The sequence below is a fragment of the Camelus bactrianus genome, chromosome 10 (assembly GCF_048773025.1).
Source record: "Camelus bactrianus isolate YW-2024 breed Bactrian camel chromosome 10, ASM4877302v1, whole genome shotgun sequence".
NCBI classification, from domain to species: domain Eukaryota; kingdom Metazoa; phylum Chordata; class Mammalia; order Artiodactyla; family Camelidae; genus Camelus; species Camelus bactrianus.
Genome location: NC_133548.1, coordinates 9,791,406 through 9,819,070, shown reverse-complemented (window position 1 = coordinate 9,819,070; position 27,665 = coordinate 9,791,406). Strand labels below are relative to the sequence as shown.

Below are 27,665 nucleotides of genomic sequence, written 5' to 3'. Positions count from 1 at the left end.
CCCCAGCCCTAGGCACCTCGGGCAGGAAGCTGGCAGAGACCAGGCCCGCCATTCGAATTGGGGCAGATGGTTTTACCAAGGAGGAAGTTGACAGTTTCAACTTCAAACACGGGTGACGCAGGCCCCACACTGTCTGCTTCCCTGTCCCACCCCTGCCTGAGCCTGCCCGCCCTGCCCCCTCCTCCCAGAGAGGGACACACAGGGCCAGACGCACTCACCCACGGGTGCCGAGCTCACCGAGACTGAGGCAGGACGAGGCCGCGCCCATGGGGTCTCAGCATTCGCCGCTCGCCGCCCGGTACCTGCTGGGGCTGCTGGGTGAGTACCCGCTCTGGGGCGTCTGTCAAGGTACCTGGTCTCAAGGTGCCAGGGTGAAGATGTCAGTTCTTTCCTCGGTCTGACTCAGGCTTGCATGTCACCTCTCTGGAGCATCATGGAGGGTTGGGGCCACCAGGACTCCTGTCTTCTCCTCCAGCCCCAGCTCAGCTCTCAACCCTGCTTGTCTCACCCCCAGGGTCCCACCTCTGCTTCTCTCTTGCACTGTTGGGGACCTTACTGTGCCCTTCCAAGCGGAATTCATGCCAAGATAAGACTCAGCCTAGAGATCAAGTTGTGCGGTCCCCATTCCATGCAAGCTTCCCTGTGCAGCTACTCTCCACCCCATGAGTGTCCAGGCCGTTACTTGGATGCCTCCGGGGACAGGAAACTCAGCATCTCCTGGGCAGTTCTGACGATGCTCTGGACAGAGCAGACCTAAGCAGGGTAGGGACCACCTCTGGATTACAGTGGGACAAAGGTCAAAGACACACCGAAGTTCATCCCAGAGGGGCCTTACCCAGGCCTGCCAGCCAAGCGTAAGCACTCTCTGGGTCTGTTCTCACTCCAGGCCTGGAGGACGGGCTTCCAGAACTCTTCCCCAGGGCCATGGTGGAAATGACCTGGGGTCTCTGGAGAAGCTGGCTGGGGATAAGGTTAGGGCTGGGTGAGGTCTGAGGCATCCTATTTGCTGGAGGGGAGATGGTGGACCTGGCAGTCCTCCATCCCTTGAGACCTTGGGACACTAGCTGGGGACCGGAGTCCTGCTGCTAGGGCACTCACGACACTGGTAGTGGGGAGGATCTGGAGCAAACGTGGGGTGGGGAAGGGCAGTGTACTTTGTGGCCTAAGCCCTAGCATCTAAGCCTAGCTGTGTATGACCTCAGATATGTCCCTGAGCCTCTCTGGGCCTCCACTTCCCCATTTATAAAATGCCAGGGGGTGATCTGGATGAGATCTGTCTGCTTCTCAAGGGTCTGGAAGGTGTGGCAGGGTGAGAGGTGATTGACTCAGGACAGGAACAAGCGGGAGCTTGCGGCTTCCCAGTTTGGAGGGAAAGGACTCAGGGGACATTGCCTACCTGAGCAGGAAGCCTCAGTCCTTCCCAGAGAAGGGGGCAGGCAGGTGTGTTTGTGTGTGTGTGTGTGTGTGTGTGTGTGTTCATGGGCAAAACATGGCCTCCAAGTGTAGGCTTGCCTTCCCGCCGTGTGTGTGACAGTGGACGTGCACACACATGTTCTCATGGCTGTTCTTACATGGAACTGCAGAAGGTACAAAGGGCCTCCCGTCCCCAGGGCGGAGGCTGAGAGGTAGACCCCTGCTGCCCTCTGGGACCCTCCGAGGAGCTTCTGAGTCCTCCTTAGCCCTGGAGATTCCAAGGACCAGGCCCCTAAGCCCCGCTACCTACCCCTCCCCTGTGGCCTCTGACCCCACCAGGGCAGAGAGGCTGGCCAAGCTCCCAGCCAGGAGCAGGGGAGGGAGTCTTGATCTATGGGCCTCCTCCCAAATTCCATCAGGGCCGAGGCTCACGGCAAGACCAGGCCCAACAGAGCCCAGAGTCAGGAAGCGTTGGAGGCAGTGTCTTCACTGGAGTATAGGAACCATCTGGAAGCCCAGGAGCACATGGTTCCTGGTGTGTGTGTGCATCTGTGTGTGTGAACTGGTGGGTAACAAACATTCCCATTGTTCAGTAGGTCACAGCTTAAGAAATACTTTTAAAACCATTTTTTTCTGTAAGCTTCAAAACAGGAAGGAGGTGATCCCATTGCCCCCATTTTACAGTAGGGGAAACTGAGGTCCCTGGGGAGCATCTAGTGAGCTACAGAGCCCACCCCAGCCTGGTGCTCCTGCTCTCACAGAGGCCCCTCTGCACCCCGAGCTAACAGCAAAATGCACCAAAGCCACTCCTCCGAGTAGGAAAATGGCCATGGGACACAACCGCCATGCAGCCACCAAGGGCTAAGGATGCCTAGGGCTGGGGCTGGGGGCAAACAACACAGGCACCCTTCGAGCCATTCCAAGTAGAGGCATCGCCAGAGCCTTGGGGATACTGCGGCCTCCTGGCTGGCCATCAAGGTTGTGCCATGGCTTGGCGACCTTTGATACATGAAGATGCCCGTGGCCTGCTTCCCTCCGCAGCTGCCCTTAGCCCCAGCCTGCCTGGGGCTCACCTGCCGGGGGTGGGGCATAGAGGCCACCCTGATCACCACCCAGCTGGTCAGGCCCAGCCACCGGGACTCCAGAAGCCAGCACTCGGGCGTGGGAAAGTCATGGACTCTGCAGTTTGAATTCTCTTCTGTCGCTTATCAGCTGGGTGACCATGGACCCATTCTATGAGCTTCAGTTTCCTCCTCTGCAAAATGGGTATAATAATAGGACCTGCTTCATAGAGATTGATGAGGATTAAAGGAATCAAAGAATGTGGAGCCGTAGTAGGAACATCAGCACGGAGCATAGTAAGTGCTCAGTTAGCATTAACCACCATCGTAAATTAATTTATCATAGAAATAAATTTATTAATACATAAAATTATTGTATGAATTTATTAATTGTTATTTATTATACAATTCGGCATATCAATTTATTACTTATTATATAAAATTATTATTATTACTATCAGCCTCAGCAAGAGACAAGGTGAAGTAGGACCTGGTGGGGAGGAAAGTCTTGCCAGATGAGAGCCAGGCCATCAGCCTCTCTCTTCCCCAATCCTCCCGCACAGGCTCGGCATCCATTCATTTATCCACCTACAAATATTTACGGAGCATCCGCTACGTGTCCAGCTCTGTGTAAAGCACTGGGGCTACATCAGTGAAGGAGACAGGAGTCCCTCCCCTCATGGAGGGAGCAGCCGAAATATTCACAAATTTCTAAATATCGTGATCGGGGCAATGAAGGAAACAGCAGGGCTGAGATGCAGTGGCCGAGTTCACTTTCAAAGGGGCTCCCGGTCCAAGGGGTTCCCCTGTGAGGAAGCGGCGAGACCCAGATGATGGAAGGAGCCAGTCAGGCAGAGGAAAGAGGCAGGAGTGTCCCAGGCAGATGAGACATCGAGGGCGAAGGCAAGGGCAGGACAGGCAGACAGGGACTGGGTGTCCACAGTAGAGGAGGGGAGAGGGGGGAGCCAACTGCAAGCTGTCCCAGGCTGCAGAGCTGCAGCCCCGAGCGCCCCACCCCCAGCGGGGAGCAGCGGGACCTGGGGTCTCGAGGGCTGGCACTGACCCCTCCGGTCACTCTGGCCAGCTCCAACCATTCAGAGGGGTTTTTCCACAGCAACCAGGGAACCAGGGAAGGACTCCAACTCCACCCAACAACATCGATTGAACACCTGTCCTATGGGCATGCATACAGGTGCCTGGATAGCAAGTGTGTGTATGCTGTGTGCCCGCCTGCTATGTGTGTGTGTATGTGTGTACACACAAGCGTGAAGGCCTGTGGGGCTTGGGAGCAATCAGTCTGGGTTGGATTTCTGCTTGGCCACTCACAGATGGTAAGAACACCCTCTGAGACTCAGCCTTCTCAGCTGTAAGCTGGGGGTAACTTCAGAGGGTCATGGCAATCTTGAGATCTGGTTCATTCAGTCAGTCAGACAGCACGCGTTTAGCGAGCACCTACTGTGTGCCCAGTACTGTCCTAACCGCTGAGGACACATGAGGAACTATCCAAATTCCTGCCCAGGTGGACCTGACTTTGTAGTTGGGGTGCGATGGGGAGGCAGGCAAGAGATGAGCTAAGTCAATGACTATATGGATGTTAGGAGGTTATGAATGATGTAGGGTTGGGGACTGGGTGCTCCAGGGGGCCGTGCTGGACCTGGGAGGGTGCAGTGTTCTCACAAGAAGATAATATTTGAGCAACTATGCACAGGAGATAGTGGGTGCACCGTGCCCTGTGGGCCTGGGGAGGACCGCTCCAGGCAGAGGGGCTGTCACACACAGGCTGGTGGCGAGGCAGAGGCAGCCATGGAGGCCTCCGTGAGGACAGGACATTTTCTCCAATGAACTCAAGCTGCCCACGTGCCCAGCAGAGGAAACAGGGTGCTGAGTATCCTGGAGAGAAAGGGTAACTCTCACCTCTCCAGGTGCACAAGTCCCATCTTGAGCCTCAGACCAGGTGCGTTTGGGAACCCGGAATTTTTCAGGTTGCAGGTAATATTGTTTATGTGCTATGTGCTCATGACACGCCAACAAGGTCCGGGCAATACCTCGTAATCAAACACATCCCCAGTTCTGCAGTGAAACTGAATTCACACACTAAAGGCACAAATATCTTCCCACCAAATGCATCAGAAAAGCCTTTTGGTTTTGGACTTGGAATTACAGTGGCAGATGGGACCCTGTATCACTTCCTCTAAAGCCACTACTGTCACCACGATTACCTCTGTCATTATCATGTATCCTTAGGGTGCTCGACTCTCAGGTTTCCACTAAGGACCCTGATACTCCCTTCTCCCTGGGGGCGCGGCTGGGAGAGATGTAGTGGGAACAGGGTACGAAATTGGTGGCAGTTGGCAGAAGTGACTTGGATCCCATGCGCTGCCACAGATGCCCCCTTGGAGTGAGCCTCTCCCTCTCCCTGGCCTCAGTTTCCCCTGTCTGTACCAAGAGGCAAGCAGGCTCTGGGGTCTCCCACTGGTAAACCCCCAGGGCACCCTGTTAAGTGATGGTGTTGCCAAGAAACCAGCCTCTGAACCCCGATAGCCGAACTGAGAGTCGGAGGCAGTTTTGAGAGGAGAGGAAAGAACAGCTTTATTGCTTTGCCTGGTAAACGGAGTCAGCAGGCTAATGCCTTTAAGACTGAGAGTCCATCTTGGGGTAAGGGTCCTGGGGTTTTATAGAAAAATGGGAGCAGGGAGGGTGGTAACAATCAGGTGTGAGCAGAGTCTACATTCCTTTCATCTTGGCAAGAACTTACTGCTGTTATGGAGGAATTGAGGGTCTGCCCATTTTCTCAAGGTTCAGTCCATGACCTTTCAAGACCTCTAGGGTAAAAGGGTAAGTTATTCTAAGAAAAGAACGCACAGGGAGGGGAGCGTGTTAGTCAAAAGATCAGTTTAGTCACGAGTTCAGGCCTGAACAGCACGGTAGCCATCTTGTTAGTTTTCTATTCTTTCAGTGGTGATGGGGTTTCTGCCCTGACTCTACCACCAGTGAGCTGTGTGACCTTGGGCAAGTCACTCAGCCTCTCTGAACCTCAGTTTCTTGATCTGAAAATGGAGGTAAACATGGTCCCTTCATCACAGGGCTGTGGGTGGAAAGGACAGTTCCCTGGGTGTGAAAAGGCTTTGGGATCTGTGCCACTCTGAACAGAAGGAAGGGTTTGTCCCTGTGACAGTGGAGGCACACACTGCACCATGAAACTCATGCAGATTCAATCAGACGCACCAGGCCACCAAGGAGAGCGTGGCATCGCAATTTAGATAGTGAAGGCCATTCTGCCCATAGTCTTGCTATCACTCGTTGGCACAGGGCCTGGGTCGGTGAGATTAGAGACCCGAATCTGCTGTTCTTTCTGCCAACTCCAGCCCCCAGGCTTCTCTTGGCATGAGCTCAGCTTGATTCTTTGCATGTTTTGCACATAAAAAGGCCCCTGATCAAAAAGCAACCGCTGCATCTGGTACTCGACCCAAGAAACAGAATTTTGGCCCTTTATGATCTTCGTTTCCCTGAGGCCCTGATACAGAATCGGGTTAACACGGCTCCACTGATGAGTGTCGTTTCGGAGAAGCAGGGTTCCTGGACTTTCGAGTCAGCATCTCATCAGAGGATGAGGGAAGGGCAGTCCAGAATGCCCCCAAAAGACAGTCAGCATATCGTGTTTGTGGTAAATCGATGAGAATCTTATGGACCATTAGAGGGAATCACTGTTAATGGAAACAATGATTCGTCTGACTTCCAAACCGCATTAAATCAGTCTGTCAGTTTCCTTATCTGGAAAACAGAATGATGACAGCCTCTCTGATTGAGCCTGTCAGGAAGAAGTGGGGTCTCCCGTAAAATAGCCTCGCCCAGGGGGTCTGCACAGAGTAAGACTCAATGAATGTCCCAGCCCTGTGACAGTGGGATCTCGATGCCCGCTGGGCCCTCAGCAGGCCACGCTCTTGCCTCCACTTCCCAGTGTGTGGGAGCTGCGGGCTCAGATCCTCACTGGTCCAGGCAGACCCCGGAGTGAGTCAGAGTCGAGCATCAAGGATACAGGCTCTGAAGCCTGCAGCCTGGGCCAAATTCTGGCTCTGCTGTAAAATGGGATCCATAATACAAGTCCACCAACATTCATCTGCAATTCCGAAACCCAAAACCCGTTTGCAAATTTCGGGCAAACTGCATACAGTGCAAAATTCCGACCTGAATGAGTAGGAGACTATTTATAATCTTGGCGCATCCCACTCCGTGTGAAAATTCCTCACGTTCCACTGCAGAAACCATCATGTGTTTGAAGATGAGGCTCTCCAGACACAGGGTGATGGGGGGATGGGGTCCCGAGGGTGCTGGCAAGCCAGGACAAAACAGGCCGAAACCTTGGAGCTCACGGCAGTGCAGCCCCATGTGGCCAAAGCATAGTGTTTTTCAAAAACATCTGGATCTTTGGGTTTTTTTTAAAGCAAAACAGAACCAAAAGAAAGCTTTAAAAACAATGGACTCAAAAAAAGATGTAAACACTGTGCAGAGCAAATAAAACTCATCCGTGGCCTGATGGGGCCAGCAGGGTCGCTGTCCAGAGATCCAAAGTTAGAACCATCTGGAATGTGGGGGGGGCGCAAGAGGAGAGGGGAGGGAGGGAATGTGTATGCAAATGTCTCAGAGCTGCTTTCAGGAATTCATTTACTCCTCGCTGAGACTTCATCAGGGCAGGCAGGGTCAACATTTAAATCTCTGCAAAGGTAGAGATGTGGAGAGGGTCTCACGGAGAATTAAAAAGCTTTCTAACTCTCTGGCGTTTTTGGCCCTGAGCTTTCGCTGGCTTGGTTGGTCTAAGCCCTAAGTAGCGGGGCCTCCCAGGAGAGTTTGGCAGGGCAGGGATGGGGGCCGGCCCCCTACTGCTCCAGGTATAGTTGCTGATGATGGATTGGGAAATGGCACGATGCTTCCGTGCCTCGTGTCCCTCATGGTCTCGAGGGTCCCCAGGCTTCCGTTTGCAGATTCTGCAGCAGCAGATCCCTGGGCCTTGGACTCCATGCAGGGGCTGGGCTAAGTTGTAGCCAGGGAGGGGGTGGTCAGAGGGACCCCAAGCACAGGCTGCAGGGCTCAGGGGAAGGAGGATGTTGGTCTGAGCCCCATAAGAAGCAGCTGAAAGAATGGAAATAAGTCGTGGGCAATCAAAACCTGAACGGATCCCTGGACAGACAGGAAGACGCAGCACCCAGGAAGCCTCCCAGTCAGTTACACATCTCACCTGCCCACGCCTGCCAGCTGCTGAGATGCATCAGGAACTAAGACTATAGACCCTGGAAGTTTGAGTTGAAAGGAAGGTGAGGGATGGTGGAATCTAACTTTATAGACAAAGAGACCAAACCCAGACAGGTTGAGTGGCTTGCCAAGATCTCACAGCAGATTCCTGGAAACGTCTTCCCACAGCATGTTTCACTGACTGAACGGAATCCCAAGTTCACCCCCTTTCAGCAGGCGTGCACGCCAGGAGCACGCAGGAACTGGTGGCACACAGGGCAGGCGGTCGCAGCCGTCCCTCTGAAAGAAAGGGCGGCAGCTGGGCCCATCAGTCAAAAGCACAGACTCTGGGCCACATGGCCTGGCTCAGAGTCCTGGCCCCAGCACTCACCAGTTGCTTAGCAAGTTACTTACTCTGTTTCCTTTTCTATAAAACGGTGATCACAATAACAGTGTGAAGTCTAAGTAGTGAAGTCTAAGAGAGTTAATGTGCAAAAATGCCAGGGGAAGAGTGCAAACTATAAGTGTTAATGATGGTGATGGTGATGGAGATGGCGCTGGTGACGGTGACAATGTTGGTGATGGTGACGGTGACAGTGACGGTGTTGGTGCTGCCGACCTGAGACCAGTCAAGCTCCCAGAGGGAGGCAAAGCCCTGGAATGCATAGATGCCTTTTCTCCACAGAGCATTTTCTTCTCCAGAATTTTTCTCAGTTCCCGGGCTGTGCAGTCTTTTCCTGAGAACATTCTCTGAGCAGAGCCTGGCTGTTCTGGGTGAGATCTGCTAGGCTGGTCAGGCCCAGTCCGTGCCCTGAGGGCGTCAGGGTCTGGGAGTTCCAGAACCACAGGGTCAGGGTCTAGGTCATTTTCATTTCTGCATTCCCAAACTTGGGACTTTGGAGGCCCCACTGGGTGGCAGAGAGCAGAGAGCATGGGTTTGGAAGGCAGAATCGTGGTTCAACTCCAGGCCTTGCCAGTGGCTGGCATTGTCACCCTGGACAGGGCACTCGCCCTCTACCAACATCTACACCGTGAACATATTCAGCTCGTGTTGGGGGGCCGTGTGGAAGATGAACAATGATATTTGTAATGACCCCTCCCCCAGGAGGCTGAGTACACAGTAGGTGGTCAATAATTGGTAGCTGCCGTTAATGAATGTTGACTGTGGTGACTTTGGGAATATGCAGGTCCTAGTGGGAAAGGGAAGTGGTGAGCCCTGTGACCTGGCTCTGCAATGGTACAGACAGGGATCGCTCCTGCTGGGGAAACTCCTGAGCAGGCCTGCAGCCCCACCACCCCTGCCCCGGGGCCCAGCCAGTAACACCAGCTCTGAGCACTGAACACGGGCCAGGAAGGCACAGGGCTAAGTCCTCTACATAGATTATTTCATCTCATCCTCATGACATTGCTGTCAAGTTGGTCCCTTTCTTGCTCCCATGCTGCAGATGAGGAAACTGAGGCTCAGGGGGGCTAAGAGACTGTACCCCAGGGCCCTCAGGTAGGAAGTGGCAGAGCTGGTACTCAGATCCAGCGAAAGGCATCAGTGTCCGAAAAGCTGCCCTGCGTCACACAGCGCCAAAGGGTGGATCTTTGGCCACTTCAAGCTGCCTCAGCCCTCAGGGCTTAGCCAAATAAATGAATCACTAAAGGTAGACAGACAGTACCATTCACAATGGGGATGTGGGACCAGAGGGAAGTGGGAATGAGAAGTCAGGGGTGAGAGTTGAGGGAGAGACAAAGCCTCCTGCCTTCTCTCTCACCAAGCTAGCCGGGCATCTCCACCATGTCCTCCAAGGCTGCAATAGAGCAGATGATTGACAGTTGGCCAGCCCCCTCCCAACCCAGGCCAGAGCTCTGCCTCTGCTCTAAGTCCCACACTCCCTCTGCGTAGGAAAAGCCTTCTCCTTCCGAGGCCCAGGACTCCCCGGGCCACCACAGTGGGCTCTTGCCAAGATGGACAAAACTTACCACAGGCCACAGCTTCATTATAAGGCGCCTTGGTTGTGGGGAGACGGCAGTTTGGCTGGTTCAGCTCTCCCCTTAAAATTCTACCATCAGCTTCAGAACACACAGGGAAAAATGGGCTTTTTTACACCCAGCAACAATTTCTCAAAAGCAACTTAAACACAGCCGTTTACTGTATAAAGTGGTCACCCTGATCCCAGGGTGAGAAGCCAGCCCAGGGGGCAGATGGAAACCAAAACACCCGCTCCATGACCGAGAAAGCCAGGCAGCAAATTTGGGGAGGGGGGTGGGCTCTGAGGCCATGCAAGCCTGCCACCCCACCGCATCCCCATCCAAATCAAACTTCTGCCTTTGCCACACATGAGCTGGCCACAGGCTGCTCGGCCAAGAGCCCGGCAAGGAGCCACTGGGCCCCCGCTGCACAGAGGGGCTGGGAGGAGGCGGAGCGTCCTACATGGCCCCCATTCCTATCAAAGAGGCACAGGCAGGAGCCAGGCCAGAGGGGAGGCCAGTTACCCCCCAGACCCACGTTCACTGGGCTCCTTCACCAACTGGCCACGTTATCGTGGGCAAGTCCCTTTGCCTCTTTGAGCTCCGATTTCCTCGTCTAGAACTGGGAGCTGTTAAAGGGAAATTGCTATCATTCTTATCCAGCCTTGGGAATTCTAGAAAGCACCAATGCTGTCCTGGATTCCCATTCTGGCTCATTTCTCAGCTCTCTAGAATCATGACATCCAAGCTTTTTTTGACTGAAAACAACACTCAGGAGATTTTTATACCACCACCAATGCACAAAAAGTGAGCCTTACCCTCACAAGACATGATGCATTCTGACATTCTCTATTCTACCCCATTTCATTTTTTAAAAAATGGATGGTTGCATTATCATATAATTTTTAAAAATTGATGGTTGCAATGCTGCATGTTCCTGCAGAGGGACAGCATGAGGAAATCTGGGGGGTGATGGGCTGTCGTACGCCTCGTTTGTTATGGTGATTACACAGATCTATATGTGTGTTAATATTCATAGAATTGTGCATTAAGGGAAAATCAATTTTACTGCATGTTTGTTTAAAAAGTAAAGTTTTAAAACAAGAAAGAGAAGTGATGGTTGCCTTGCATTAAATTGATTTCCTGACCCCCTAGGTGTTCCAACTTGTAGGATGAAAATCCCTGCCCCTGAACCCTGTGGTGGGTGATGGCGGCCGGAGGCGGAAAAGGCCATTGATCAGGCTGTGGGTAGTGGAGAGGCGGGGGGGGGGGGGGGGGGGGCGGGTGGAGAAGGGAGTGGGGGACAGACTTCATTTCCTGACGTCCTCTCTCCTTTCCGCAGTCACTTCCTGCCTCGGAGGCCTCCGAGGGCTCAACTTGGAGGAGTCAGGTAAGGAAGAGCCACACAGAGAGGGGGGCGTGGAGCAGGGCTGTGATGCCACCAGGCTGTAGGGGGACCTGCCATCCCTCTGTCAGAGTGAATCCACCCTGAGGAGTTGGGGAGAGAGAGAGAGAGAGGGCTCCGACACACATACACACACACGTGCACATGCACACGCATGCACGCCCACTTAAGAGGCCCATTTCAGGTCGATGCCCTCGATGGCCATAAAGCACCACACAAATGCTAGCTCTCCTGATAATTATTATTACCACCCACTCACCAGGCACAGAAAACAGACTGGCCCGTAAATGCACCTTGCAAAGTCTTGCTTCCTACCCAGTCCTGCCAGATGCTCCCTGGTCAAAGACATTTGCAGCTGAGGCTGCAGAGAGAGGCTGCACCAGACTGTAAAGTGTGTTAAATGTCTTGCCTTTGAGGGTGGACTCAGCCTAGAGGCTAGTGTTTCCCAGACAGGGTTCCACGGAACTCGTTGGACCCACGTTAGGCAACACTACCTCACCCCCTGCAGACTGTTGGGGTGCACAGGCCAGGTAGAAGCAGCTGAGAAGTCCTCCAGCGAGGAACTCTGTTAAGCATTTTCAAATTCAGCGGTTCCCAGACTCATTTGACCACAGACCTCTCTTTTTTACATTTCCTGAGATAACATCATGCTGAATGTATTTGAGGATTAATGCGGCGGGAGGGTCCCATGAAGCCACGGTGCAAAGGGGCCTTGATGGGCCCTGAGCCAGGACCTGGAACCCTGTGATGGCAACCTAGCTCCCAGCTCTAGCAAGACTGCACCTGCTGTACGAGCCCACTTCTGTAACATGTGAGAACGGGCAAAACTCATCTCAAGTGACAGAAAGCAGATCAGTGGTTCCTGAGGCCGGATTCAGGGAAATTGACTACGAAAGGGTGTGAGGGAACTTTCTGGGCGATGGGGACGTTCTCTGTCTAGAGGGTGGCAGTGGCCACAGGCATGTATATGTTTGTCATCTTCCACTGAACAAGTGCCCTTAAGATGAGTGCCTTTCCCTGCATGTAAATAGTACTCAATAACATTGAATTTACAAGTTAAAGGGTAAAAACCCAATTAGGAACCGGGCCCTATCCGGGATCTATTGAAACAGAATTTCCAGGAGTGGGGCGATTCTGCTGGACAGTGGGTGCCGAGAACCCCTCGCTCACTGCTCCAAGTTCCCCTGGGCTCTGGGGTCTCCAGCCCCATCCTCCTAGGCCTGGTTTCAAGAGACCACCTGGGGCAGGAGCAGCACCAGCCCGAGTCTCTGGGAAGTCCCTGCAGGGCCCCAGGGGAAGCTCACAGGAGAAGCCAAGCAGGCAGCGCGTGGGCAGAGGGAGCCTCCCTGGGTGTGGGCGCCAGGCGGGGAGGGTGCAGCGAGGGGACCTCGTGGAAGGCCCTTTCCCACCTGACCCCCACCCTCACCTCTTTGACCCCCTAGGGTTCAGTGTGAGACTCAGTGGTTCCGGCTCGTGGTGCCAGGGCCGGCTGGAGGTCAACGCCAAGGACACGTGGTACATAGTGCACAGCCAGAGCTGGGGCCTGAGTCCGTTCCGCCAGGACTCCGCCGGGGCCTCGAAGCTCTGCCGGCAGCTGCAATGCGGGGAGCCCTTGTTCCTCGCCCACTCCCATCCCCTCACAGGGAAGCTATTCCTGAAACAGATCACTTGCCATGGACAAGTGGGGTCCTTCTCCAATTGTAGCTTGAGCTCCAGCAGGACAAACCGGGCAGAACCTCTGGCCCTGATCTGCTTAGGTGAGTAACTAGCTGGCCACGGGGGTTCCCTGGGCTTGGTGCCAGCCTCAAGGAGACAGCCCAGGGCCTGTGACCTGGAGCCTGAGCAGGCAGGTGGAAAGGGTCCCAGATTTACAACCACCCCCTCAGAAACATACACTGGTGGGGAACTGGAGGGGGCGCGCTGAGGGGGTGCCGGCACCTGTCTGGTAAGATGGAAAAAGTTGAGGACCTGGTTCTGCCAACTGCTAACTTCTCTCAACCTCTATTTTCCCAACTGTAAAACGAGCTGGTACTCCCCGCCTCACAGGAGGCTTAGAGACAGCGTGCGGGCCGAGGGGACTTGCATCCTGAGTTCTGGGTCTTTCTCAACACTGCCGGTTGCCCCCAGCTCTCCGCACACCCCCATCTCTTCCCTCGTCCCTCCCAGGGTCCCCAGCTCCTCTCTAACCAGAGTGTCTATTTGTAGAGCCACGGAAGACGACGCCTCCTCCCACGAGCCCCCCGCCCACAACCACGCCAGAGCCAACAGGTAAAAAGATTCTGAGGGCCTTGGGGGTCGGGGGTTGGATTTAGCAAGTAAAAACACAGGATGTGCAGTTACATTGGAATTTCAGATAAGAATGAAAAGTTTTAGTGTAAGTATGTTCTACACAATATTTGGGACCTTACCATACCCCTGGGCTGTCGGCTAGTCCATGTGTTAGAGCCACTGAGCAAGGACGGCCCCAGGGCTGGTCATCAGTGCTCAGCTCCACTCTGCCCCATGCCTCTCTTCCCCCAGCTCCTCCCAGGCTGCAGCTGGTGGCAGGTCCCGGGGGCCTGCGCTGTGCCGGTGTGGTGGAGTTCTACAGAGGCAGCCTGGGTGGCACCATCAGCATCGAGTCCCAGGATGGGACCCAGGACCTGGGGAACCACATCTGTGCAGCCCTCCAGTGTGGCTCTTTCCTGAAGCATCTGCCGGAGACCGAGGCCACCAGGGCACTAGAGGCTGGAGAGAGAAGACCCTTGCCAATCCGATGGAAAATCCAGAACACAAGCTGTGCCTCCCTAGAACAGTGCCTCCGAAAAGTCCAGCCCCAGGCAGGCGGCCAAGCTCTTGGCCTCATCTGTACTGGTGAGTGGGGCCCGGCCAAGACCCATGGGTATCCCCAGATAGTCAGTCACCACACGGTCTCCAGGCAGAAGCAGCCCCTGAGGGTCTCTTGGCCTGAGGAGAGGAAAACCTGGCTGGCTCTCAGGCCCACCCACCCTTCTGCTAGGAGGCCTCTGCAGGCTCTAACCTGCAAAACCAAACCCAGAGGTCTTGCCTTTGATTTTTTTTTTTTTCCTAAATAGGAGATTTACTAGGGCTTTGAAGATGCATGTTGCTATAGAAATTGGCCAAAGCTGGTGAGATCACAACTCACTCTAACCTGAGCACGTGTGGGCCTCCAGGACCAACCCTGTCAAGCAGAAATGAATTCAGTCTCCATTGGGCCAGGCCCTTTTATGAAAGCCTGTCCTTCAAGGCTCGAGGCCTGGGCAGTTGGATCCCTGGGTTCTGTCCCATCCGTGAGTCACCAGGACTCAGAGCAGGAGGTACTTCCCACCCCAGGCCTCCGTTTCCCCTTTCTGAAAAGCCCTTCCTCCTCCTGAGGTGGGAGCAAGAGAATGAGAGGATGTTCCCAGGAGAAAAGTGGATCCAGGTGGAGCCGATTCCTCACAGCTCATCTTTTCCTGCCCCTGGGCAGAGGCTGACTCCCTGCTGGTGGCTGCCGAAGGGCACTGCCACCTGCCGGCCCCTTCACGGAAAGTGCCAGAGCTGTTGCAGCTGTGCAGGGGGTCCAGGGACAGAGCTTGATGGGGGAAATGCAGGAAAGGATGTCAGAAGAAGGAAAAGGCAGAAAGGAAGGTGGTCTCACAAGGTGCCCTGCCGCCCCCACCCCCGAGAGCTGGGCCCTGCCAGGGCCCCCACTTTGCCAGTGCCACAGGGCCCAGGGAACTCCCGCCCAGCCCGCTACCTCACCTCCCCTTGCTATCCCCCCAGATTTCCAGCCCAAGGTGCAGAGTCGCCTGGTTGGGGGCAGCAGCTCATGTGAAGGCACTGTGGAGGTGCGCCACGGCAAGCAGTGGGATCCCCTGTGCGACAGCTCCTCGGCCAAGGGCTCGGCAGCGCGGTGGGAGGAGGTGTGCCAGGAGCAGCAGTGCGGCAACGTCAGCTCCTACCAGGTGCTGGATGCCACCGAGAAGACCTCCCAGGGGCTCTTCTGTCCCCCAGGGAAGCTGTCCCAGTGCTACCAGCTTCTAGAGAGAAAATCCCACTGCAAGAGGGTGTTTGTCACATGTGAGTTGGCTACAGGCCATGGTGGTTGGAGGGCGGTTCTGGATTTTCCTTCTAGGACTCAGTCAATGAGCCCTTTTCTGAAGAGCAGGCCCGGGGCACTAAACAGAGAGCCCCGGAGACCTAGGAAAGTGTGGGGAAATGACAAATAGGGGTGGGGAGGGGACAGGAGTGCTGAGACAGCAATGAGCATGAACCATAAAGGGGAGACTGGCCGTAACTGTTAGGCAGCTAATGAATGACACAACTCTCATTCCGTTCTCTATCCTCCAGATGGGAGACAGAAAAGCAAGGGAGCGGTGCTGCTCATTCGCTGCACTAGTGGTACCTGAATAGCACAGGAGAGAGAGAAACGAGGGGCGGGGGTAACAGCTCAGTGGTAGAGCACATGCCTAACATGTATGAGGCCCTGGGTTCAATCACCAGTACCTCCATTAAAAAAAGAGAGAGAGAGAGAGAAATGGCTGGCTGGCTACTGGTATACAGTCTTATACTGGTATGTGATGGCAAGGTGATCACTTATAAGCAACTGGCTAATGGTAGAAAGTTACAGAGTTGAAAACAGGAGTGGCAAACGATAGCCATCCGGATGATCAATTGTTAGATAGTAAATCATGGATAAATGACTGTGCGGCAGAGAATTCCAGAGATGGGTGGAGAGAGAACCAGATACCGCACTCGCTGGTGAATTACTGGGGAAGCCGGCCAGCCCGCAGCTTCCTGCTGATGGACAGTTTCCAGAGCTCCCAGGCCGGAATGACCTAACCCCTCCGCCTCCCCCAGGCCAGAGCTCGAGCCCAGCAGGCCTGGGCGCCGGCACCGTGATGAGCATCATCCTGGCCCTTGTGCTGCTGGCAGTGCTGCTGGTCGTGTGTGGCCCTCTCGCCTACAAGAAGCTGGTGAAGAAATGTAGGTGTCCGTGCCCCAGATCACATTCCTCTCAAGGCCCCGCGTGGGGAGACTGGGCGGGCTGCACTCGGAGGGGTCCCACCTCCAAGAGCCAGCTGCCAGCACCCCTGCTCACCAGCCAGTCCTGCCCCTCTCCTGTCCCCGCTCCCTCCCAGGCCCTTCTCTGCTCAGAGGAACAAACAGAAAGTCAGGAAAATCCCTGATGAGCCCACATCTGGAGCCCGGCTGGGACCCACTCCAGGCTGAAGGGAGGGCGTGGCCATCCTTTAGACCTGGGTGGGTCCAGGGGGTCATCAGCCCCCACTCTGATCTCAGAAGACACAAGTCCCAGGCCAGGCCCCACCACCTACCAGCAGATTGAACCACTTCCTCTCTGAGCTGATTTCCTCCAGCAACAACTGGGCGATGGGGGACCTTGTGAATGTAGAGGGTATTCCCCTGGCCTGGCAGAACTCAGGAGAAAATCATTCAGAGACAAGAAAGTGAGGCGGGAGAGGCTGGAAGGAGAAAGCCCAGAGGTGGGCAGGGTTGGCGGGGGTCCCTGGCGCCCTCTCAGGTCTTAATTCTGGTTCTAGAATTCTCTCCAGGAGAACCAGCCCCTCAGCATGCACCTGCTGCCTCCTCCCTCCTTCTCTGACTCCCCCCACCCCGCCCCACCCCTCCCTCACTCGACCCCTCTCCCTAACCCCCATCCTGATGTGTCTTTACTGTCTGTCGCCCAGTCCGCCAGAAGAAGCAGCGTCAGTGGATTGGCCCAACGGGAATGAATCAGAACAGTAAGTATCCCCAGAGGCAGGGTCCTTCCTTGGCCCCAGCCAGTGTCCCCCAGGCTGAGGAAGGAGGCCGTGGAGCAGGGTCATGAGTCACCGCTGACCACAGATGGAGCCAGTGCAGTGGCTGCTTGAAGCCTCTGATCTCCACCATGCTTGTCTAATGTTGTGCTTCTGGCCACAGGTGTGAACAGGTGGCACTGGGAAAAGGGGACTCCATGATCCAAAGGGTGTGGGAATCAATGAGTTCAGCAAGCCAGACATGGTTCTTTACTTCAGGACTTATCAGAACCTTCATTGGCATTTTTGCACTGTTCATCTCTGGAGTGGGCATACGTTTCTTAACAGGTTGTTCGAGCTAGATTTATCATGGAACATCTTTATCATGGAGCAACTTTAAGAAGTCAGTTTTAAAACCTTTTGATGCAGCCAGCCCAACCCCCACCCATGTTCTCCACCCCCCTCTCCTTCTGGCCACAGCCCTCCCCCTGCCTCCAGTCCACATTCTCCCCTGCTTCACATGTCAAGGGCCAGATCCTTCAGGAAGGCTGTATGTTGTGAAGTCTTTCTTACAATATAAAGACCCTCAGCTCCAGGAGGGCAGGGACCATATCTGTCCTATCACTTGTGTTCCAATCCCTTGCTTGATAAATGTTTGATGACTGACTGACTGACCAACTGACTGAAGGCCCACCAGCCAATCAGCTTGCCAGCCAATCCAAAGCTGCTCTAAAACTCTGAGCCCTGCTAGAATGAGACTCCCCAGGAAGAAATGGAAAAAGAAATGCATTGAAAGATCTCCAGGGCCCTTGTTTCCCACCCCACCCCCATTACATGGTGGGAAGAGGAATTTTGAGTCCTGGGCCCCTGTTGGGGAGGAGGAAGAGGAGGACAGAGCAGCAAGTCTAATGACACTCCCGTCTCCTGCTCAGTGTCTTTCCATCGCAACCACACGGTGACCGTCCGGTCCCAGGTGGAGAACCCCTCGGCCTCCCACGTGGAGAATGAATATAGTCAGCCTCCGAGGAACTCCCAAATCTCAGCCTATCCAGGTAAGCACTGGCTGGCACTCCTAGGAATGAAGGCAGGGCAGAGCAGAGGGCCACATGATTGCTCGGAGAGAGAAGGGAGGCTGCAGAGGGATGGTGGTGTTGGGAACAGTGGGGGTGTGGAGGGGATCAAACTGCCCCTTTGACAGCCAGTCACGGCAGGTTACGGAAGGGATACAGCTTAACAGGCCGCTCAGCTAGAGAGAAGGACGTGCCGGGATGCCATTAACCTCAGCACTGCTGTGACTGAAAGGGCCTGTTTCGCAATAAATGAGGCCCCTTGAATTCCTTTGAGGCAGAACAGAACCATCCATCAGTGGCCCGCAGAGCCCTGTATCGAATACCCTCTGATTGGCGCTGACAATTAAGCCCCAGGCAGCCCGGAGTTCAGCATCATTAGTGGACACTAGCTGATTCCATCACAACAGATCCAGGGCTGTTGAGCCACCAGCTCAGAAAGCCTCTGTGATCTTCCGACCCCTGCGGGGCTCTTGGCTCTAAGGACTCTCTCTGTGTAGCCTGGAGGGATAACCCGGCTGCAAGTAGCCTCCTTTCTTTCCGCAGCTCTGGAAGGGGCCCTGCATCGGATCTCCACCCAGCCTGATAACTCCTCCGACAGTGACTATGATCTGCATGGGGCTCAGAGGCTGTAAAAGGTGAGCCCGGCCCTCGGCCCCGGGACCCCTGCACAGCCCTGGAGACAAGCACCAGCCACCCCGTTCCTCACCTCCTGCTCACCCTGCCCATCCATGACCCGGGGGAGGTGGGGGCGGGGAGGGGCTGGCTGAGCATCTTGGCTCTTGGAAAGAACAAGCATCAGCAGTTCAGGAGAAGGCAGCTGATTTGGCAATTTGAGCAGAGGGATCGTGGACCTTAAACACCACCTTAAACTCCATCTCAGAAGACCACACAAAAGAGCTCCTAAAAATAGGGGAAAGATTAAGAGATACAAACCACTATGTATAAAATAAATAAGCTACAAGGATATATTGTACAGCACAGGGAATATGGCCAATATTCTATAACTACAAATGGAGTGTAATCTATAAACATTTTGAATCACCATGCTGTGCACCTGAAACTAATACAATGTTGTAAATCAATGACCCCTCAATTTTTTAAAAAGCACCCCTAAGAGTGTCCAAATGGACTTGCACCAGCAAGAAGGCGAAACCACTGTCCCTGATACTGAACGGGAGCTTTGGGGGCCCGTCCCCCACCTCCCTGCACCATCTCCTCAGACACATTTCGTCACCCCACAGAACCAGGAATCTGGAACAAACGTCGAGAGCCAGGACTTTTGTCCTGAGAACTCTCTGCAGTCACTGCTTGGAAACGATGTCCCGGTTCCTGCCCGGTTCCTGCCCGGTTCCTGCCCAGCAGGGACATGGACATGACTCTCCAACACGTCCTACTGCCCTGCAGAGGCAGGCCAGCTCTGACATCTCCCCACTGAGCCCCACCCAGGTGAAGACCCCCAACACAGCTCAGCTGGCCCCTCCAAGTGTGGAAGCTGTGAAAGGGCGGAGCCCTGAAACAAGCAACCCTCCCCAGCAGAGACACTCGGGGTCCGGACCTGGGCAGCCCCCCACCCTCGTCCACGGGATGCTGTGCAGGATCGGTTCTCTTCTCAGACTTTGACCCCATGGGGCCCACAAGGAAGTCACACCTGGGGGATGGGGGCGGGCTGATTTCTCTCATGTATTTTTAATATGTTCTTTGTAAATAATGTTTTTTCTGCTTCCTGAGAACTTGCTTGCCTGCCCTCCTCAGTCCAGGGTCCACCCTGTGGATCCCTCTGGGGCTGCCAGTGGGAAGGGGATGTACCGGGCAGGCAGAGGGCTCTGCAGCCTCATGGTCAGAGGGCTGCGGACCTGACACAGGACTGCCGAGCACATCGCGGCCGCTGCCAGCCAGCACGTGCGTGCGTGCCCGGGCTGTGTGTGGCTGCCTGACTTGGAGCCTGGTCACCAGCCCACCAACAGCCTGTCATCTGTTCCCTGCCCCCTACCCACCTCGCAGCCCCTCACTCGACCGAGAGCAGGGACCGCTGGCTGTCAAGCCCAAACCAGCACCCCCACCTCAGGGCCCTGCACAAAAATGGTACCTAGTAAATCCTAGCCGACTGGGGGTTTGGGTCAATGAACCTTCTAACCTGAGGGTCAGAGAACCGGGCTGAACATTCCTGTGGGTTAAATCACTCCCTTAACTAAAATAATCTCCTTACTCCCTGGAGAAACAGACACATACCTAACCCTGCAGTGGCCAGGTTTCCTTAACTACAGTGGGACGAGGACCTCTGACTAGGAACTTAAGGGCCCAGTAAAGGGAGAGTGTGCCTGGCCTCACCGAGCCCGGGGCAGCTGACAGTTCCCCGAGAAGAGGTCTTGGGGCTGGGGCCTTTCCCCACGTGATTTGGCCCTGTATCTGCTGGGAGCAACAGATACCGATGGTCCGAACCACAGAAGCTAACTCTGGAAGAGCAAAAAGAAGTTACTAGAAGGGTATGGCGAGGGTGGGGGTGTGCTCATAGAATCGGGGAGCTGGAGGGACACCTGCACGCCTGAAGAGCCTGGCCAGCACTCTGCTCCACCAACATCCTCCTACCAGCCCTCCCGCCCACCCCCGTTCCCGTGAGAGCCCGGGGCGTGGCTCTGCCCTGACCCTGCCGGGAATCCGGAAATGGGGCCACCCAGTCACCTTCCTGTATGTGGCAGGGGCTCCTATACTGGAGGGGCTCCTCCAAAGGGAACTGGGAGGCTGCTGTCAGGAAGGGGCTCTAAGGACCTCTTACTGCACCTTTCTGGAAAAAAGCTCTTTAATCTCTAGCTTGGCCACCATGGCCTAATTGGAAAACAAACCACCCCCCAAAAGAGATGCATTGAGCAGAAGATCTCTTTACAAGACTGTTTTCCTAGTAGTGGCTGGCTTGGGCAATGTATTTCCAGAAAGATCTGTTTGGTTAAGCAGCTGAATTAGAATCATCTCAGCCATGGAGGCCCCTTTGTCACGGACCAGTCTTGGTGGGGAGACACAGCCCGCGGGCCGCTGGTCAGCGCTGCTCCTCTGGTGAGCAACTCACGACGTCTCCCTCGGCTGGAGAAGGTGCCCAGCTGGGACCTGGGCCCACCTGGGTCCACATTCCAGCCTGCAGCCCGCCAGCCAGAGCAGAGCAGGTACACCCTCCGCCTCCACCAGAGGGGGCGGCTCACCAGTATAGCCCCACAGCCTAGCCCCCTCCCCTACATCATGCTGCCCACCTGACCCTCACGGGCAACCTGAGTCTAGCACATTCTCCTCACGTTAAGTCAAGGAAACTGGGGACTCCAGAAGGAAAGCTCGCTCGGATCACCAAGTACCGGGTCTAACTTCAAACATGTCAGGCCTCTTGGGTCTGGGAGGACTGAGTGGAACAATCTGATGGCTGAAAGGGCACTTCAAATGGCCTCACCAAGCGAACACAGCAAAGTGTCCTTCTCACCGAGCTAGGAATCTCTGTGAGGCTCTGAACTTGGCACTTAGAGCTTGTCCCCGAGCAGCCCACACTGCAGCGAGAGGCCCACTGCGGTCTGGCAGAGGATGCCCAGTGATTTCATGCAGCGAATGCAGAGAGGGAGGGCGTGGGGAGGACTCGTAGGCCAAAGTGAAGGTGGGGAGGGCCTGGGGAGAAGGGACAGCAGAGAGCAGCTCGGGTGACATGCACTGAGTGACCAGAGGAAGCAGCTCTCCACCGAGTGGCTTAGAAAGTGGCGTTTCCTCTATTCATTCGAACCTGGGTACACCCTGCCACCACCCTGGGACCAACTCGGAGCAGGTGACTTGATGCCCCCCTCCCCAACCCTGTGAGCTTTTCAGCTTCTTCCTACAAAGCCTCCTAGCTCTCCCTGCTGTCCTGCATCCTCAGCCCCGGACACACTTGCAAGGCAGGAGTTCAGGAGGCAGCAAAGGGCAGTAACCCTCTGACCCAACCTCAGACAGATTCACCTGTGGGCTTAGATTCCCCAGGCTTTTCTCCAGATGGTGGCCTCTCGAAGCCTGACAACTTCTGGGGCCACAAAGGCATCTCAGAGGAGCCCCTGAAGCCAGATCAAGTCTGCAAATCTGGTCTCCACACCATCCCCCCAGGCTGTGTGGCCCGGTCACTGAACCACCCACCCTGCAGTCTCCTCCTGTTGTTTAAACTTGGGAGTCAAAGGGCCACTATGAGGACCCCACAAGAAAATGCCCATAGAAGGTTAATACACGGTGCAGCCCACTGAGTATTCAATACTGGAGATTCTCGGCACCTCCAGGCCTTATCCTCAGGCCGCCTGCCCTTGTCACCTTGCAGGGAAGGAAAAGCAGAGGGCTGAGTTGAGGGTCCGTTAGAAACTTGGCCTAGAAACCTGGCCTCCTGACTCCCTGAAGCTGCACTTCCTCCTGAAAGCAGAAGGCACTCTTTCAGGTCTCACGATGACCATCTGAGCTCAGGGCGAGCTAGAGAGGGAGGCAGAAGACTGCGTGGTTCCACAGCCAGTTCAGCGGCCTGCTGCCCCTCTATCCCAGTTTAGAAATGGGATGAGACTCTGACCCCAGCTGCGGGGCCTGGCCAGCCCAGCAGGTGGCAGCACTGCGGCGGCCTGTGCTCCGCTGAGGCCGGCACGCCCCCTAGTGGGGCTCTGTGGCCTGGCACCGCCCAAGCTCTCCCCCAGGACCAGGGAAACGTGCCCGCGCCAGCGTGAAAATGCCTCAGATGAGGAGACGGCCGGCGTAGGAACGGAAAGGGAAATGCTTTAAGAACCAGGCCCGGGGGGTGCAGGAGCAGGGGAGGGCAGCAGCTCAAGAGACAATATCTAGAAAGATGGGGCTTTGTGAAGAGGAATCAAAGAGGCCTTTCAGCAGGGCAGGATCCTGAAGGCTGCGGGAGAAAACGCAAAGCAAAGAATGCTGCCCATCATCCAGTTCTACGGGGAATCAAATCATTAGCCACTGCAGTCGCTGACCGACAGTGCACCCTGGAAGGCTGTGGGGTGAAAAACGGGATAAGGCACTCCGTGCTTTGGAAAAACAGGCTCCTTAAATAGATACCTTAGGGAAAAAAATGTTAATGAACCCAGGTTCTTGCACCTTCCCATACAGAGAACAGATCATTAAAGGAGATAGCTGGTTTGTGACATCCTCACTACTAACAGTAATTTTTACCAAGATGGGTGCTTGACCGCACACATTCCTCAGACAAAATCATATATACACTGGCTTCTCAGAGCTACTGAGAGGCTGTTTCCTGGGCAACTGTCCTATAGCAAGGTCCCCGAATAAAACTGAAACCAATAGCTCTTACGTCGTGTTTTTCTTTCAGTTGACAGTTTTGGTGACCACAAAGGGACCCAGAGCAGCTTCCCTCCACGCCTGAATTCTCCAAGGATCTGGAGCCTTGGTACCAGCAAGGGCCCCTTGTGCCCATCTGCCTCCTCGGTGAGCCCAGACGATTGGGTGAGTCTCTCCTGAGTCTCATATCTTCCATCTTGGTTGACAGTCCATTCAGTGTTAGTTTTAAAAGTACCTGACTTCTCAGTTGAAAGATACTGAGAAAATTGTTCAGTTGAAAGATACTTGGAAGGTTCGGACTGGGAGATTAGGTAGGAGGCTGGCCTGACATCCTTCCTCAAACTGGCCATTTTACAGGGTTTGCCAGTACGAAAGTGAAGATACCATATGAGACCTTTCAGCTCCAAAGGGCCCCAGCTCCACCTGGCCAGGTACGGTTTTCTCGGACAACTGAGAAATTTACTGAGAAATTTCCGGGAATGGAGGAGGCGAATCCTCCTAACATGCAGCAGTCCCACAGGGAAACCCGCTCATTAATCTGAAAAACTAGCTCATCCAGGGAGCCACACGTAGAGACGGGCCATCCAGTGCTTTGAGCGCCCAGGGAGGGTTTAGCCTGTCAGGAGAAACTGAGACACACAGAGGAGCTGAAACGATTCTAGGGTGACACCTAGAGGTGCCTGACTGCACGTACACCCTGGCCAAAATCATACGCATACTGGCTTCTCCCCCTACCTCTGTGGAGCAGTTTCTCAGAGCCACCGAGATATAATTCTTAGTAAGGCCTCTGAATAAAACTGAAATCCCCAACTCTCATGTTTCCCATCTTCCTTTCAGTCGACAAAATCAATGCCTCACAGGCAGCCACATCTTCCGTTCTTAAATTCACCGGAGCCACAAACCTACCTGTAACTCATCAAAGTTTATTATGGCAATTAATTACACAAACATCCCAGCAACTATTCACCCAGTCCATAAGCGCTCGAACTGGAAGAGTCCATTAGTGATTTCTCTGTATAAATAACTTCTGAGAAGCAAGCACAACTGGTAAGAGACCGACATCGCCAGTCAAGCATCCGATCGCATGCACCCACCAATGGCACGCAGGCCGGGAGCGGGGCAGGCTCCAGAGGTCGAGTTTCCCCGTTGGCCCCCAGCCACCCAGGCCCACCAGATGCTGGGTACTCGAGTAGTGGACATTTCAAGGCACATATGACTTCCTAACTGATAGCAGCTCCAGAGTCTGCCCTTGAGACCTGGTTCACGTCGGGAACAACCACATTAACAACCACATTAATGCTTTGCTCATCACACCCTCCCTTTGGTCTGTTGTCATGTCTCTTACTAACCGTGCTGAAAACCCCCAGTGTGCTGGGTGGGGGCTGCATGTGGCATGGAGTCACAATCCCTGCCCCTTACATTCTGAAGATGAGAGATGTAAAGAAACGGATTCTGATGTAGTGATGGTGTTTTACAAAGCACCATTTGGGAAGTAACTGTCAGGGTATCTTCTGATGTCTGTCTTAGGAGGGATTTTGGGAGTGGGGGAAGTGAGTTACATCCAGGAGCCAAAGGAAGGGGATGAAGGGAGGGGGCTGCTGCAAGTGAGACTCAAGGCACTGAAGGAGTGGATGGACGGGGTGGGCCTCAGAGGTCAGCCAGAAGTGGAGGGCACCGGAAAAGAGGGGGGGCTGGGGAGGTGACCCGGCCCTCCGCTCCTAAATGAGCCCCCTATGTGATCATGATCTCCTGGGCCAGAGCTGCTCCCTCTCCTCCAGCCAAAGGGTCCAAGGTAGCCCCCTGGATCCTCTAACCAGGGCAAGCGAGGTCTGGGGTCCACCTCACAATCCCCAGCCTCCTCACTGCGTTGGCTCCACTGCCATCATTCAAACTAGCATACAGAACAAGATTATCTGACACCAGTCTATGAGAGTTCAATTATGGCTTTGTGTGACTTAAAAACCATGAAGTATTTTTCCTAATAACTCTGTTCTCTCCCCTGATCCAACCCTGACATGGCGTGCAGGGCAGGCCATTCTTGAATGGACCTGAGAGACACAAAGAGCTGTAGCCCTCAGCTGAACATGCCAAATCCCAGAGGAGAGGGAGGGGGTGAGCAGGAGACAGAGACCCGGCCACCCTGTCATCGAGAGAACTCCGCATGGGGTTCAGACGTCCAGGAGCGAGTGCAGGCACAAGCAGAGGTCCACAAACGCGAGCATCTGCTCCCTCCCGGGCACCCTCGGTGAGGACTGAGCTCCCAGCCTGGTGAGCACCAGAAAAGCTAAAGCCAGTCACAGAAACGAGGCGCCCCCTTCCCCCGGGAGGGCAGCCAGTGCTGGGACCGGCTGGCGCCTTTCCAGGCCTGTGCACTCCCAGCCCGGTGCCCCCAGGCCCCCCGTGTGGGACACAACACCATGGGGGAGTCAACTCCACTTCCAGTTTAACCTCGAATCTCAGCAGTGGGTGGGCCAAAGGTTGTGCGCCAGGTAGAAGTAGGGAAGGCCAAGGGCCAGGACCATGTCTAATAGCCCGGCCAGGCAGGCCCCTGAGGCGGTGGAAACCCATAGGGAGGGGCGGGCCCGGGGGGATAGGGAGGCTGAAGGGGGCCTGGGGGCTGTAGCTGGCCTGGGAAGCTCGGGAGCTGGGGCTGCGTCGGGTAGGGAGGTTTTCCTCCTGTTGAGGGGTAGGGGGGCTGTTGAGGATAACCAGGACTGGGGCCCTGGCCCCCCATCACGGGGTACCCAGGGCCAGAGGCACCAGTGGGGGCCACAGGATAGCCTGGCCGGGGTGGCATGCTTCTCTGTGGGGACCAGGAGTAGCCTGCAGCAGCCCTAGGCCCCGACTGGGCTGATGAGTACGGGGGCCCCAAAGGCCCACTGTAGGAAAAGGAGGGCTGGGACACCACAGGGAAGGGGGCCGGCTGGAGCGCACCTTGGGCAATGGGGCCCGCGGGAAGGCCTGGAGAGGGGCTGTAGGGCAGAGGAAAGGGAGGGGCCGCTGATGGTGGCGGTAGCGTTGGCGGTGGCTGTGACTGCAGATCCTCAGCCACAGGGGGCGGCACCTGGGGGGTGGGGCGAGGTGGGGGAGGTGGGCGGGGAGGTGGAGCATCACCAGCCGGCTCCAGGGAGGCTCTGGGCTTCCTCATCACATCCTGGAGCTTCTCCACCCGAACCCGGCGCAGATGGGACAGCATCCTCATGGAGGAAAAGTTCTCCAGAAACGTTTCCAAGGGCACCTCGCCCTCCAGGAACTTCTCAGCCATGGCCTGGAAGACATAAACTCCAGTGGCAACAGGGGTCTGTCGGGATGGAGGCCACCCAAATACCCCCAGGTCGGGGTCAGCTGGGCCCGGGAGCTGCCTGCCTCCTCTGGCCTACATTTGAGAAGTTCTCTCTATGGCCCTTATCACTGCGGATATGTCATACAAGCACATGGCTATTAGTCCATCTTCCTCGCCAGAAACGTGCCATGGCCACTGCTGTCCCCACCCCCGTATTGTGCCAGGCTCACAGCAGCTGCTGCATGTATTGTTGACTGACAGGACGATGAGATCTCCCCATCGCCAGCCCAGCCAGCCCAGGGGCTGTGGGACCCCGCAGCGTCCTCCACCCAGAGCGTGGAGACGTGGAGACCAAAGAGAGGCCCAGAGGGAGGGAGAAGAGAGGCCAGGCAGCCCCAGGAAAGGGGAGTGGCTGGGGGCCCGGCTTCAGGTCCTGCTGCACTGCCCATCCCCCAGGACTGCCAGCTGCCCTGTGGCCGGATTTCCGGATTTCCGCTTCAGCCAGTGAGGCTGGGCTCCTGTTCTCTGCATCCAAAAGGGGCCCCACAGAGAGACAGGAGGAAATGTCATCCACCTTGACCATCTACTAACGCCCCGGTCCCACGGCCCCCCACAGGCCCGCAGACCTCGGGGCTCGGGACAAGGCCTCCCGCTCCAGGGGCCGACTCTTCAAGGGAGCAGGGGTGTCACTGGCCATCTCACCTCGGACTCCTCTTCAATCTTCATGCTCTCTATCTGCAGAAGGTCCAACAAGGTCCCTAGCTGCAGGGCTGCAGAGAATTTCTCTGAAAGGGAGGGCAGAAAGGTTGACATTTCAGAAGTGCCTCCTGATTCAGTATCGGAGGCCACGGTTTCCACAAGGCTCTCTGAGGGTTCCCTGCATGCTGGGGCCCAGCCGCCGCCCTGGGCCCTGCTGCAGAACACCTTTCGGTTCGGTTCCCTCAGGTCACCTTCCTGAGCAGAGAGGAGCTCGCCCAAGCCCAGCCCAGACCCTACTCCCCTGCCTCCCCATGCCAGCCTGGGAAGCAAGAAGCCCTGGGCTTCGGGGCACACCCACCAACCCCAATCCTGTTCTGTCTCCCAGGGAGTTTCTTCACCTGCCTGGGTGTCCAGTCCTCTACCTTCAAAACCAGGACAGCCCCTCACCTTCACAGACGGCAGGCTGGGACACAGAGAGCCCAACCAGCTCTGCAAAGCGCCAGAGCAGGGCTGGCTGAGTGGCCGGTG

General features: G+C 55.5%; 2 protein-coding genes across 8 annotated transcripts in view; one reads left to right on the top strand and one right to left on the bottom strand.

Annotated features, from left to right (window-relative positions):
* The first annotated feature begins 107 nt into the window (after positions 1-107).
* CD5 (CD5 molecule) lies at positions 108-19,591 on the top strand. The gene is made up of 11 exons (XM_010956380.3): positions 108-318; positions 10,999-11,046; positions 12,504-12,818; positions 13,267-13,329; positions 13,582-13,914; positions 14,827-15,123; positions 15,904-16,029; positions 16,752-16,805; positions 17,732-17,851; positions 18,413-18,504; positions 19,111-19,591. Exons 1-10 carry the CDS (start codon positions 267-269, stop codon positions 18,499-18,501), a joined length of 1,497 nt encoding a protein of 498 aa, XP_010954682.1. The 5' UTR covers positions 108-266; the 3' UTR covers positions 18,502-18,504; positions 19,111-19,591.
* A 5,496-nt stretch (positions 19,592-25,087) lies between these two features.
* VPS37C (VPS37C subunit of ESCRT-I) overlaps positions 25,088-27,665 on the bottom strand; it is a 34,942-nt gene continuing 32,364 nt past the window's right edge. For all 7 annotated transcript variants that reach the window (XM_074371952.1, XM_074371951.1, XM_074371949.1 and 4 more), the window contains 2 exons: positions 27,141-27,223; positions 25,088-26,423 (listed from right to left, as the gene is read on the bottom strand). In XM_074371952.1, the coding sequence (XP_074228053.1) occupies positions 25,680-26,423; positions 27,141-27,223 (827 nt within the window). In that variant the 3' untranslated portion in view covers positions 25,088-25,679. The remainder of the gene's footprint in view (positions 26,424-27,140; positions 27,224-27,665) is intronic.

Excerpts from the sequence above, each read along its gene's own strand:
- CD5 (XM_010956380.3), top strand. The coding sequence starts at position 267 with ATGGGGTCTCAGCATTCGCCGCTCGCCGCCCGGTACCTGCTGGGGCTG. Across the intron at positions 11,047-12,503 it reads GCTCAACTTGGAGGAGTCAG|GGTTCAGTGTGAGACTCAGT; the intron begins GTAAGGAAGAGC and ends TTGACCCCCTAG. Across the intron at positions 12,819-13,266 it reads TCTGGCCCTGATCTGCTTAG|AGCCACGGAAGACGACGCCT; the intron begins GTGAGTAACTAG and ends GTCTATTTGTAG.